At 30.1% G+C, this 15585-nt stretch overlaps 1 protein-coding gene across 1 annotated transcript in view; it reads right to left on the bottom strand.

Annotated features, from left to right (window-relative positions):
- Positions 1–15585, bottom strand: part of LOC130675077 (gamma-aminobutyric acid type B receptor subunit 2) — a 107011-nt gene that overhangs the window by 39330 nt on the left and 52096 nt on the right. The window contains exons 5-7 of the mRNA XM_057480562.1: positions 15352–15456; positions 12822–12887; positions 9614–9820 (exon numbers count right to left, since the gene is read on the bottom strand). Coding sequence (XP_057336545.1) covers positions 9614–9820; positions 12822–12887; positions 15352–15456 — 378 coding nt within the window. The remainder of the gene's footprint in view (positions 1–9613; positions 9821–12821; positions 12888–15351; positions 15457–15585) is intronic.

Raw genomic sequence — 15585 nt, 5'->3', positions numbered from 1 at the left:
ACAATTAATAGTTGGTGGGGGTAGCATATACAAAGATGTATTACAAGTTCTGAAACTTTTGTTCAAAGGACACATCGGGCCGTCAGACATTGGAAAGGACTCGCGCGCGGGAGATCAGGGTTCGAATCTCGGTTGAATCAAGTGATTTTTTAAAAAGCAAAAATCCACACCAACACCAATGCAGATGACAGCAATAATATTAATAATAATCAATAATAATAAAAAGTTGAAAAACTATTAAAAATTTAATTTAATTTTTTTCCATTCTAATATAGTAAAATTTACTAAACGGGATAGTAAAATTTACTAAACTGGAATAGTAAAATTTACTAAACGACTTGTAAAATATGCTAATCTGTTTATGAATTTTTCATATAAATCATAAGCGTTTCAAGATTACTATCCAAATTTAGTAATTATTCCCATATTTTTTAGTAAAATTTACTATATTTTTTTCTCCGTGTAATATTATGGTATCGATTACTATAATATTTTGGTAACGGTTACCATAATGTTATGGTAATGGTTACCATAATGATATGGTAATGGTAATCATAACGGTATAGTAATAGTTCCTATAAAATTATGGTAATGGTTATCATATTATATTATAGTATTGATAACCATAATATATATGGGTGCCGTTCCTATAATCAACATTTAAAAAAAACCGGTTACCATGCATTATGAGAACCATTCCCATAATATTGTAATTGTTACCATAAATTTCTCTCCGTGTAGTAGCTGGTTGAAACAAGACAATTTTAACCCAATACAATTTAGAGAGTTAAAAATCAACGGTTTTTTTTTCCAGAGAGAGAAAATATCCAGTTTCCGGCCGTATAATTGGTTGGTCTGTAAACCTAGAGCTCGACTCGATGAAATAAAATAATTTATAAAATAGATAATCTACAAACCATATAAATAAATGTGATTGAAACGAAGGGAAGTTTTTGGGATGACCTGCAGGGTCAAATATTTGTAATTTTTATTTTTTTTTTGAGATAGTACGAAGTTTTGAGTAAAGCAACGAAATTATTAAGTCATTAGACAAAAAAAAATTCTGTTGAGTAAATCAAACTTGCGTTCAAAACCAGATGGTGTTTGAAGTTTGTGAAAAAAATCTTTATTTAAGGTACCTTGATTTTTTAAAAATTATACCGTGATTGATTTATTTCTCAGCATTAATATGTGTTTCAGTTTAACTTAAAATTGTACATCCAAATTTTTTTTGTCTCGAAAGTATGAAAGTTTTTACTAATAATGTTTTAATGTTTAAACAATATTCAAAATATAAAATAAAAATAATGTTTTAAAAATAAAATGTTTTCAATAATAGAAAAAATTTTTTTTTTCTTCAATAATATGACTCATTTTTTTTGGTTATCTTCAGAAAAATTTATTTTTGAAAAATTTAAAAAACAAATCAACTAATTATATCATTTGCCCTCTACTTCTTACTCAAAATTTATCAACATAATTTAAATATTTTTTTCACATGTATGATATTTTTAATAACTTGTGTTGTACTTTATATATAGATATATGTACAATAGAAATAATAATAATAACCAGGTCATAATGTGTAGTTGCTTTTTTTCTTTTTGAAAACTAACACACGTGTGCAGAAAATATTGGAAATAAAACATCAAGGATAACATATCTAGGATAAAAAGTAATCGACAGATGGATATACTTAAATGTTGACAGTGAAATGTCTCGTATAAAACGAAAAATGTCAAGTTTCATTTTCTAAACTTGAGATGTATTCTAGAAGTGTGCAAATAAGGTTTCGAAATTCAAATCTAACAGTTAAATTTTTTCGAATATTTTCGCATTTCGAGTTATGAATTTCAAATCATGAAAAGTTATAAAAACTTCTATAACTTTTTCCTATATGCAAATAATAAATAGCATTTATAGTTTCTAGTTGATTATAAAGTGCAAATGACAATTTACGCTTACGCTAGCAGTTGATGATACCGTTGGTCTAAAATTAACTTGTTTCTGACTGGCTGTTGATACTGAAACTTTAAGTTCTAATGGAGGTAATCATGAAAAATATTGTGTGTAACTCAGGATGAAAAATAGTGGCACGTGGCCCAATAGGGACGATAGTCAAGGAACAAAAAAATGAACTCAGGGTGAATCACAATTTCAGACTGCGGGTGATGTCAGCCTTCGCCTACGGCTCGGGTAGACAACTTCGCCCTGGTCTGAAATCGTTTTGTTTAATCCCTTGTCACACGATATACTATTAGATAAGAGGAAAATCGATATATATACAGATATATTAGACTGGGCCAAAAAAATCGACTATTTTTTTTTTTCGATACTGTGAAAATATTATTCCTGGTGACCAAAAAAAAATATTGTGCAAGTTTGAGCCCTTAATATTGATATTAAGAGGTGTATTATTACGACTATTAGTTTTTTGACAGAAATTTCATTTTTTACCTAAAACTCGTAAATCCTCTATCTAAAAAATTTGAGCAATGTATACTCTTAAAGGAAATTGAATTCCCTAAAAAAAATCTCTCTTAGTAAATTGGTGTAAAACAACCCGGGGAAAACGATTTAGATCTGACCATATATAATTATATCTGATCAGATCTGATTTGTCAGATCTGGCCAGATCTTTAAATTGTCTCTATCTGACGAGATCTGGACAGATCTGATCAGATATAATTATATGTGGCCAGATCTAAACCTTTTTTCCCGGGATCCCTATTAAAAAAACAAAATTAAATTGCAAAAAAAAAATAATATAGTTTTCATTCGATCCGAAATGTAATATAACGTATTAGAAACGTTACTTAGAAGAGTTATACATGAATTTGATTGATGAAAAAATCCCGATGACTGCTGGGCTCGAACCTGCATCCTTCAGATCCAAAGTCTTTAACGCTATCCACTGCGCTGCTCCACGTATGTGATCGCGTGAATGTAAATAATCAGATATGAACAATTTTCATGATTATATCTGAGCAGATATAACAAGATCTGATTATGTTAATTGTTGTATTTAGTTCAGATATAGTTATATCTGGTCAGATCTTACGACATATACGCCGATCTGACTAGATATAATCATGTCTGACAGTTTATCTAGCCTAGATCTAATTATATTTCATTAGATCTGACCGGATATAAACGGTGGTTGGCCAGATATAATAAGATCTGATCATGTGTAATTATTAGTTCTGATCAGATATAAATGATTTGCAAAGATATAATTTTATCTGGTCAGATCTAAATCATTTTCCCCGGGTAACTACTTAATCAGATCTGATCGAATCTGATGCTGTTGACAACTTCGATATAGTTATATCTGGCCAGATATGATAAGACCTTTTCATGTCTAATGTATTTTGCAATCCAGATATAGTTATATCTGTTTAGATCTGGCCAGATATGATAAGACCTTTTCATGTCTAATGCATTTTGCAATTCAGATATAGTTATATCTGTTTAGATCTGGCCAGATATGATAAGACCTTTTCATGACTAATGTATTTTGCAATCCAGATATAGTTATAACTGTTTAGATCTGATCAGATATGACTAGATCTGATCATGTCTAATGAATTTTTTAACTCAGATATAGTTATATCTGTTTAGATCTGATCAGATATGCCTAGATCTGATCATGTCTGATGGATTTTTCAACTCAGATATAGTTATATCTGTTTAGATCTGATCAGATATGACTAGATATAATCAGATCTGATGTATTTTTCAATTCAGATATAGTTATATCTGTTTAGATCTGATCAGATATAACTAGATCTTATTATATCTCAAATCCCATATCTAACCAGATATAAATAGATCTGATCAGATATAATTAGATCTGACCAGATATAATTATATCTGGTCAGATCTAATCCGTTTTTCCCGGGAAGCCGTTTCCTTGTAACCGTGCCTTAAACATTGATTTGTTTTTTAAATTCTTTGTTTCTATTTTGGATTTTTGTAACTACTAGAAATATTAAAATTTTTTTTAGTCAAGGTACATATTCTTGAAGGAAATTTAATGCTCTACAAAAAAGGTCTCTTAACATTTTTTTCTAAATTCACTCCTTCGAAAGTTATGCAGGTTATTGAAGTCGTTTTGACTCAACTTCAACCTTGAATAACTTTCGAAGGAGTGAATTCAGCATAAAATGTTAAGAGACCTTTTTTGTAGAGCATTAAATTTCCTTTAAGAATATATATCTTGACTAAAAAAAATTTCAATATTTCTAGTAGTTACAAAATTCCAAAATAGAAACAAAGAATTTAAAAAACACATCAATGTTTAAGGTACGGTTACAAGAAAACGGCTCGTTTTACATCAATTTACTAAGAGAGATTTTTTGTAGGGAATTCAATTTCCTTTAAGAATATACATTGCTCAAATTTTTTAGATAGATGATTTACGAGTTTTAGGTAAAAAATGAAATTTCTGTCAAAAAACTAATAGTCGTAACGATACGCCTCTTAATATCAATAGTAAGGGCTCATACTTGCACAATATTTTTTTTTGGTCATTAGGAATAATATTTTCACAGTATCGGAAAAAAAAGTCTTTTTTTTGGCGCAGTCTAATATATATATAGGCTGATAAAATTTTATAGAAAAACACACTTATACTAAACTAAAATTATGATTTTGAATTTTACATGTGGATCGATTCATATTTTCATATTAAAATTTGTATTCTTTACTTTTATTTTATTTATTTATTTTTTTTTTCAATAAACAATTTTGTGAAAGTCATAAGAGGAAAAATTAAATTGAGAAATTAAATTTGAACGTGTCTCGAAATAAAAACTTAAGTGACATAATCAATCTGGCACATGGGAAAAATTTAGTGGTTCATTTTTTATAGTAATGGACTAGTCACTAATGTATGGAGAAGCTCGAGTAGAAATAGAAATTCATTGCACGCTAGTGTAACAATAGACATGTTACAAGCAACCCCGATATTATCCAATACTATCCTTTCCATCGATTTTTAAACCATCGGACACTAATAGTCACGTTTGCTGCTAAAATTCAAATACCGTCGGCTTATCGATTTTCTTTCGTGTTTTGTGATGTTTTCCTCTTATATATGTTTTTTAGATTATTGTTGTTATCATTGATAATAATTTTTGACATACCATAATTAATTTTTACGTCACTTCAATCTTTAATGCCATTACTTTTAATAATATACCAGACTTGTAAAATTTTATTGAAATGGAGGCAAAATTTTCTAAAGGAATATATTCTAAATTTAAAATTAAATTTTATCGTGCACTCAAGAGTATCAAAATATATTGGCTGTAAAGAAAGCTTAAGAAATAATTTATTGAATTTCTTATCGGAAAATATTGTTTCGAGTGCTTTTAACAAACTATGATAGAAAGCTACTATCAAGTTCATTCAACGTAATTATTATAAGGGACAAGTATTTTTCATACTTTTTTCTCAATTTTACCAGGAAGTCATCATAATTTTAGAGAAAAATATTGGAGTAGTCCTATTTGTTTTGTTATTTTATATGATTTTTTTTTATAAGCTTATTAACAATGAATACTATGAAAATTTTTTTTTTTTGCAAATTTATAAATCAAGTTGTAATTACTTATTTCTGTGTCAGTTTGATAAAACTTACAGTAAATAAAAATGTTATTAACTACAGAGGAAAAGCCGATTTAATTGTAAGCTGGGTTTCAGGAAAATTTCAAAAGGAGTCGAGGAAATATTAAATTTTCACTCTAACGACTTCTGTCTCATTATTTATTTGACTACAGGGTGGGTGTTCATAAACTCAGTCATATAACAGTTTTTGTTCGAAGGATAGGTATCTAAAGCATCATAGTGTTGAATGCTAGTAGCATTCATCTTGTCTTAAGCAACTGACGTCATTAACGTTCTTAAGAGTATTTTGCAGCAGACTTAGAAAAGATGTAGGTAACGCATGTAAAAAGTGTTCTTTCTGCAAATTGCGAGAGAATTATTTCTACATGGAAAAAAATTTGATACTACAACAATATAATTTTTCCCTGTCGATATTTTAATGCTAATGGATATTTCCATTAGCATATCCATCCATAATAAAATAAGGTTAAAACCTCCGTGATACGAATGGTGGATCAGTTTTCGCGTATGCTCAAATACATCATTTGTATCAAGTGGTATTATTGTTATTATACTGTAACGAATGTGAAACTGATCTTTTTAAATATTTGAATATCTAGAAAACAAATGCCTTCTTCTCTTGTTTTGTAGAAACGCGACTGTATAGAGTCAGTCAATCACCCTAGTAGCAATGGAATTGAGCAAGATTCTTTGGCAAGATATTTGGAGAAGCACTTTGTAAAGAATTGGACAATTCTTGACCAAGACACTTGATCAAGATTCTTTATCCAGACTGCCGACAGACTTGGGCCAGTCTGTGACCAGAATTTGACCAGATTCTTGTTTAGGTCTGGGTCATGCCCAGATTCTTGATATAAACTTGCGCGAAAAACGCAAAAGACGACGAGCGCGCACCTATTCCCCTCCTTTCCACTTGAATGTGAAAAGTATAGTGTTGCAGAGGTTCTCATTTATAGTCTACAGTCCACTCTGTCTAAAGGTTCCACGTCGGGACAGAACCATTGCCTAAAGGTTCCCTCCCCACCATCAGCACTTCCCCTACAATATATTCCCTCAAGCGCCGAGGCACACGCTAAAACGAACACATTGCGCAGTAAACATAACCTCAAAAAAACGTGCATTTAAAGTTAGCGCTCGAAAACTGAATTGTGATTCGTCACTCGAGAAAGCGGGGGGGGGGGGGTAATATCCGGGAACCTTTAAGCAATGTATCCTGGAACCTATAGACAGCGGGAACCTTTAGGCACAGAACCTTTAGACAGAGTCGACTGTAGTCAACAAGTTTAAAAATGTTATTTTTTTACAATTACGCATTGAGTTTGTAGTAATACCTAGAAAAATTGATTTCCAGAATTTTTTAGTACTTGAAAAATTTCGGAAGTTTTTCAATAGATTAAGATGAAAAATTAAAATTATAAATAATGGGAATAGAATTCCAGAAGTTGTGACAATTTCATAGAAAATTACTTCTTCTTTCATAATCGTTTTTTAATTTTACGCTTCCTCTATTAATTTTTGAGTTACTGCTAATAATCAGAGTCTCACGTTTTCTCTATTTGATTTTGACTTATAAAAATTGCTATTTTTATTTGTAAAAAAAATGTCTTGTCAAATTTAATGACGAATTCAATAAGCTGTCACTCGTATTTAAAAAAAAACTAGATTCATTTTCTACAGAGAACTCACTTCTCGACTACAGTATTGTAAATGAAACTAATATAGAATGAGAGCCTCTACTCTATCGGATAGTCCCAAAGTTTAGCAATAGATGGCCGCAGATTTCTGGTCAAATTCTTGACAAATTCTGATCACAGTCTGGCTCAAGTCTTGACCAATAGTCTTGGTCAAGAATCTGGACCAATTCTTGATCTGAAAACTTTCTAAAGTATCTTGACCCATGCTGGCACAAGAATTTTACCAAATTGCTACTAGGGCATATATTGACAGCATAACAGCGATCATTCTGTATCTCAATAAACTATCTTTCTTTGCCTTTCTTTTCTAAGTGTATTATTATTGATATATAATGTTATTAATTTATAAGTTATCAGTTATTACAATATATATTCTAGTATCACTTAATCCGTGCGAAAACTTATGAAAATTCTGAATACGGTTTGCAGGAAATTTTAAGCAAGATGTTTATCAAAGATTTTAGGAAAAGATTTGTTGCAGATATTCTTAAGTCTTTGTGCTTTTTTTCTAGAACTGCTCTGCACTCAAATGCAATAACTCTATAACAGACTCTATAGTACATAATGCTGAAAACACAACTTAAAGAGTAGTGGTAAAAATATGCTGGTATCTTAAGAAATTCTGCAACAAGTTTGACCTCACGCGTTTTACCCAAGTTTTTTAGGTAAGCTATATAGAGCAGATTTACAAAAGACATCTTATGGACAAAATCTTGCCCCACGTTACTAAGTTTAAGAAATGCATGTAAGACTCAAGATACAGATTTATACAAGACTTCTGTAAGAATGCTATACTAGGTATTAATGAAAAGAACCGAAATTTCCAGGTTTAATACATTTATAAAAAATCTAATCAATTTATCGTCCATACATGAACTCACGGTAAAAGTGGATATAAAATTTACACGCTTATATTAGTTTATATAAAACTATTTATTCTGCAACAGATTAATTATTAATGGAGGAAAACTTGACACATGCTGAGGATCGATTTTGATGTTAAAAAGCCATCGGTCTCCCCATAGCGAAAAGATTTAGATACAGATTTATGTAAGACATCCCTAAGAATGCTACTAGGGTAAATAATGGCTCACAATAAAATTTATCTCTCTGAAACTTATACCTTCTCAAAGATAAATTCCAGCCTCAAGATCGACTTTTTGAGTATTTACAGATGTCGAAAAAATCTTATATTTTCACTATGGCGGTTTGTAAAAATAAAAAATCGTGTGAAGCAACAGTGAAACGCTTTACGATTGAATTATTGTGAAATTCATTTCAAATAATTTTAATAGCTGAATAAATTGAATTGTTATATTCTGGCAGCTACACTGGCTGAATGTCTAGTACCCATTAAGTACTTGAAAAAACATTTTTTTGTTTGTGCAAAAAAGAAAATATTTTGACAACATTTTTTATAGTGAAAAATAACATGAGCTTTTTCATGTAAAAAAATAAAAGCGATAGTATGATATTTTATGTAATGTATTAGATATTACGAGCAACCTGCAGTCACTGCCCGACTACCCAAATATCACTACTAAATTTATAAAATACGCAGAAAAAAAGGATTCCTTGCCGCGAAAAATTTTAATTTGCACCAAGAAATTTTATGCATTATCAATTAAATACAAAAATTGTCTTGGGACGAGAAAAGATTTTTTTGGTCAAGAAATAATTCCTTGCGCTAAGTAATTTTTTCTAGTTCTATATAAATAAATTTTTGTTTTCAATTCACAATGCAAAAAATTTATTGGGGTAAGTAAAAATTTTCTTTAGACGAGTAAAGATTTTTTGTGTCAATGAATCCTTTTTTTTTCTATGCACACTTTTTTGGCTTTGAGAAGCTTCCTAAAACCAAAAGGGAGTATAAAAATCTGTCATTTTGGAATAAATAACGCGATATAAATAATATAAGTATATATTCAGTGACATTCAGTCATATTTAGTGACAGAATAATTAAAGTATTAATTTATTTAAAGAAAATAAATACGATCGTCTTTTTTCCCGCGTAATTTAAATGTAATTCGAATGATATAGATAAATCTATTTATCTCAATACTTGGCAATTGAAAAGAGTTTAAACTATGAAAAGGCACAAATTCAAGCCAAGACCTATCTAATGATACCAATTTCAATAACATTAACTAATTCTATCATATAGATATGGCGGGAACAAAATTTTCCTTATTCTCTTAATAATATAGATAATGACAAGTATTCATGAGTGTATTGTTTGTAAGAAGGTGTAAGTATGAGTATGAATATATGAATAAAAAGCACATACCAGACCCGAAGAGCTCAGTTCTTGAGTTAAAACTGTGCCATAGCTATTAACAATAATGAGACCATTGAGAGTCTGCGTAAGTTGCGAGGGTGAACAATCACCTGACCCTGGTGAATGCCACCAATCTACAGTCATCCCAGATAAGTCGATTGTTTCCCCTGGTAAGATCCATGCATAGTCACCAGCGTGCATTCCTAATTTGTATGCCTGGAAATAAATTTTTTAAATTTACTTTATCTGGCGAAAAAATAAAATTTATTGAGGAAGTTAAATTTTTTTAAAGCAATTAAGAGTAAATGTGAAGAATAATTGTATGAATAGTATGCAATTGTAAAATATACTTCAATCTTTTTTATTTTGTATGCATGAATATATATGTATACATGTATATATTTTATCTTTCATTAAATTAACGAGATACGGTTGTTACAAAGATGAAGCTCAGCACTGCGTTAATTAGTGGAATCAACTTTTTTAAACTTTTTCTCTCACTTTACTCGATATTGTTGGGTACTCTGTATTTTTTAAATTTTATTTTCACACCTACGTTATATTTTTTATTTTTTTCTTTGTATTCTTTTTCATCGCGTTGCTACGTCGTTACTCCTGTACACGCTGATATTTATGAAAGTCGCTCGACTTACTGGTATATTAAAATGTCATTAATAAAGGAAGAAAAAATATATAAAAATGATAATAAGAAATTTTTTTTTAATAAAAAAATTTTATATTAATATTTTATTCAATAAACACATAATTAAAGTTCTAAACGTTATTTTGTTTTTAATGTATTTCTTTACTGTCGATTTTTTTAGAACTGCTGGAGGTAAATTGATGAAGTAGGAAACTATTATAAAGAAAATTTAGTTTCCTATAATTTTGGTTTCAATAAAAAATATTGTAGTATCGATAGTTTGAAAAATAGAGACGTTCAAAGTAAAACAATTGGGATGTTGTTAAAGAAAATTATTTAACCCGTACGGAAAAAAGTATATATCCGTATATAGTCGGGAAAATCTGAATATATGCCGCATATATTCAATTTTGCCCGTCTATATCCCGGATATATATTTTTTTCGTACGGAAATTGTTAGTGGTTGTTACTTTTGAACAATTAATTTTTGGCCATTTTTATGGAGAACGGAATTTTTGAATTTTCTTAGTTCGAGGTAGGACGTGATTTTTTTCGAGGTCGAAAATGCGTTCATGATAATATCTTCGAGCTAAAAAAGCTCGAAAACACCGATAAGATTTGGGACTGGCCCGCCCGTGTAAAAAAAAAGGTTAAAAAAGTGTTGACTATTCTAAACTTTAAAACGTGACACAACGACGAACTTTTTTTAAACTTTCGAAACTTCAATAAATATCTTCATATTATTAAGATATGCTAAAACGAAAAACGTTTAAAACTAGTTCGAAATCAGTTTTTTCGGAACGTATTTTGCTCTAAATAATGTTATTTTGTAGTATTAACCCGAGTCAAAATAAAAAAGGCGATTTGAGCCGCCAAATCCTACACAAGAGTAAGGAAATTCAAATCATCTTTTTCGAATATGAAGATCCATGCATTAAAAAGGTGATTTGAACCTAAACGTGGTAACTTTGTCCGCTTTTACCAAGTTTAGGTTCCCGGGTCGAAAAATTTGATTTGATTTTAGTCTAACTGGACTGAATTTGGACTAATTGGTCTGTATTTGAACTAATTGATCTGTTTTTGATCTTTTATAAAAATTTCTTGAGGCTTTTGAGGCTCAAACTTCTTTTGTAATTTTGACTCGGGAAGTCAATTTTTTTTTCTGGGTTTTCAGAAGCTTGAAAATCGTTTAAAAAAAGTTCTTCATTGTGCCACGTTTTGAAGCTTAGAATGGTCATCACTTTTTAATTTTTTTTTTACACGGGCGCAGGATCAATCGTTTTCCAGATTTTCTTGTTTTTTTTTCAATGATTATTTTTTCCCAATTTAATTAAAAATTTCAAAGCTGAAAGTACAAATTTCTATTCATTGATACAATTTGATTAAACTATTTAATTTATTTTGTAAAGCGTAATTTAAATTTAAAATAGTGATTTACTTAGGACTATACCAATCATCTAAATTCAATTTACATTGGACAACTGTATCTCCAATTGATCAATTTTCGTCTTTGTATCCCGACAAAAGAAAAATTTAAAAAGTAAAATATATTATCCTTTTCTTCTTTCGGTCATGACGTTTTTTTTTTTATTCAAATAAAAAAATTCTCTTATCCAATTTAATTTAATTTCATTCAAAACCCATCGAATTTTATTAAAAATTTATTTATGACATTATTGCTACTCAAACACCGCAGCCCCATAGACTAGGGCTCACAAAGAAAGAATAAGCGAAAGAGAAAAATGAGAAATGATATTGTCGAGTTGTATCTCGCTTACAAGTGGGATAGATATTGCACGAAAATAAGCTTTCGCTCTCATCTCTGCCCTCGTATCTAAAATGAAGGATGAGAAGGCCGCGTCATGAAAATGTTGTTGAGAAATGTTCGACCGAAATCCTCTAGGCGATATGTACAGAACATATCACACAAGCTCAGTTCAGTACAGGAGATAGATGTAAATATATCGACGTGTTGGCTTTACAATTTGCTTATTTTTTTTTATCTTGTCATTTTGTATGCAAATACTGAAGATTAAAAACAAAACTGATCAAGTTGTTTAGATTATTGACGTTCGCAATAAATTTTTTTTAGGATTTTTTGTGTTTATTTTTTTTTTTTGGTCAACTGTTGAATATAAAAGTTTGGTCTCGAGTACTATACAGCAGAAACCTATTTTCAGTGTAATGAAAAAATATAAAAAAATCACTCAGTCAAATTGGTGATATAAAAAAAGTCTCTCAATCATCCCTTTTCATTTATTAACAGTCAGAAAAAAAAGGTACTAAACTAACTTAAACCGAAAATAGTTTTTTTTCTTTTATTTGATCAGAGTCCTTTCAATTTTTCTAAAGTCTTAATCCACGTAATAAAAATAATGATGACGAAAATAAAAAAATATTAATATTATATCATGAGATAAAAATTTTCAGACCAATAAATCCTATAAATCCACTTTGCTCATGATTACACTCTATTGATCATACTGTGAAATATGACTCTCGTAAAAGTATGTTACATATACATTATATATATATTGAAAAAAAACGAAATATTGTAAAAAAGATAATACTAACTTCACAAAATAGTAGAGGTGCGAGTTTTGGTGAAAAACTTCCAATAATTATTCTCGTGTCCAAGTCCTGAGTGAAAAAGAAATAATTACCAATTATTTTTAATTAATATAAAAATTTAAATTTTAATTATGATTCGATAAATTAGCGTGTAATCCAAACTTTAATTACTAATTAGAGGAGAATTTAAAAAAAAAATTAATGAATTGGTGCATGACAATATTTTTGTTTTAAAAAGTACGCAAATAGAGTGGGTATTTTGACATCCCGTACAAAAATGGATTGATCACTCATTGATCACTGACTGATCAATCATCGATCACGGATTGATCAACAACTCATCGTTAATTTATCAGTCAGTAATCAACCACAGATCAATAAGAGATCACTTAAAGATCAATAACTGATCACTCTGAGGAGAATAATCTGATAGTGATCAATCAGAGATCAGTTAGAGATCACCCAGTGATCAATCAGCGACAATCTATAGATCACTCGGAGATATCATAAAAATTGTGATTTTCATTTAAACACTGGACAATTTTTATGCGATTTCCGAATGATCTATAGGTTATCGCTGATTGATTACTGGGTGATCTCTAACTGATCTCTGATTGATCACTATCAGATTATTCTCCTCAGAGTGATCAGTTATTGATCTTTAAGTGATCTCTTATTGATCTGTGGTTGATTACTGACTGATAAATTATTGATCAATTAACGATGAGTTGTTGATCAATCCGTGATCAATGATTGATCAGTCAGTGATCCATTTTTGTACGGGATACTAAGAAAAACCGATGTAAATCCACGCAATAGTGTTTAGGTTATCGGTGTTAAATTTAACCCCGAAAACGGTGTTAAAATCGCCCCGGTGGTGGTGTTAATTTTTGTTCAGGTGTTAAGTGGTATTGAAAAAAAAAATTTTTTAAATTGAAGAATCATAAGTCGAATTCTATTTAAAAATTCATCATGTGTTCATCATTGCATCTAAATAATATCCGTGATAATTTGTCAAATTGAGTACAGCCGTAAGTTTTGGGACATTTTTACTATAAGAAACGTATGGGTCTGATTAAGCTGATTATTATACAGAATATTGTTTATTCTTTATTCTATTTTTATGAAAAATTGTTTTCCACAACACGGAAAAAATGAACTATATAAATTGAGAACGACAAGTAATATAATGATAAAGTGATCAGTAAATACTATCATTCTAAATAGTAATTTTTTTATTTATCATTAAAACGTGAATAATTACAGAATAAATATGAAAATTTATTGTCTATCCAAGAAAAATTACTATTTGAACTTTAAAAATCGTAACTGATACACCCCGGGAAAAAATCATCATACACGATCATGCTTGACCTTGCATGTATCATTCATGATCGTGCATAATCCAGGCATGATCGTGCATGATTCAGGCATGACTTTGCACGATTTATGCACAGGCACGTATGATCATGCAAAACCATGTTCAATCGTGCATGACGAGGAAAGAATAATCGTACATGATTCATGAAATATCATGCATGAACCATACATGGCCTGGCTCAATCATTAATGATCATGCATGACTTTGCATGGCTCATGCAAAGGCATACATGACCATGTAAAATCACGTTCAATCATGCATGACGAGGAAAGAATAGTCACGCATGATTCATGCATGACCAAGCTCAATCATGAATAATCATCCATGACACTGCATGATTCATGCAAAGGCATGCATGCCTATATTAAATCATGGTCAATCATGCATGACGAGGAAGGAATAGCCGTACATGATTCATGCAATATCATGCATGAACCATACATGGCCTAGCACAATCATAAATGATCATGCATGACTTTGCATGGCTCATGCAAAGGCATACATGACCATGTAAAATCACGTTCAATCATGCATGACGAGGAAAGAATAGTCACGCATGATTCATACATGACCAAACTCAATCACGAATAATCATCCATGATACTGCACGAATGATGCAAAGGTATTAATGACAATGTAAAATCATGTTCAATCATGCATGACCATGCATTAAATTCTTAACAAGTATAGTGACCGAGTAAGTAAAAATATTCACAAAGTAAAATATGTTAACACCGGTAAAGAATATCTACACCGGCGGCAGCGTTATTTTAACACCGGAGAATTTTTTTTAACACCAGTACAGAATATTTACACCAGTGGCGGCGTTATTTTCACACTACTATCTGTGTTGAAATTTAACACCGACGATTTTAACACCTACACCCCTCGGACTTGCCCCGGTGATTTTTTACAGTGTACTTAGAAAATCGACGACACGTATTATAAAATGTATTATTTGGAATGTTAAAATTCCCCATATTGTCACCCGGGTTCCGGGTTATAATTTCAAACACTAATTTTAAAGATTTATTTTTTTCCGTGCAGTATAATATTCCTTTCTACAAATTATTCGTCGTGAGAAAAGTAGATTAATAGCAATAATCTATTCTATTAATTTACTTGAGTTAAAATTAAAGTTATAAAACTTACCTTCAGTAATTTAAGTTGTTCTTTATAATCATTTTCGCCGAAAGTTATCGTTGCTGTACATGTTATATTAGCCTGTTCTAATTCAGTTACAAGATCGTTAACTGCCTGTAACAAATTAATATTAATTTATATAAAAAAACAAGAAATTATTTTGCAATTTTATATTTTATTATTTACAATATTTTAATCTGATTAATGAAACAGATTTTTAACAATTCTCGAGAGAGGGTGAAA

The sequence above is a fragment of the Microplitis mediator genome, chromosome 9, assembly GCF_029852145.1.
Source record: "Microplitis mediator isolate UGA2020A chromosome 9, iyMicMedi2.1, whole genome shotgun sequence".
Taxonomy (NCBI): domain Eukaryota; kingdom Metazoa; phylum Arthropoda; class Insecta; order Hymenoptera; family Braconidae; genus Microplitis; species Microplitis mediator.
This window is presented reverse-complemented; position numbering and strand designations above follow the sequence as displayed.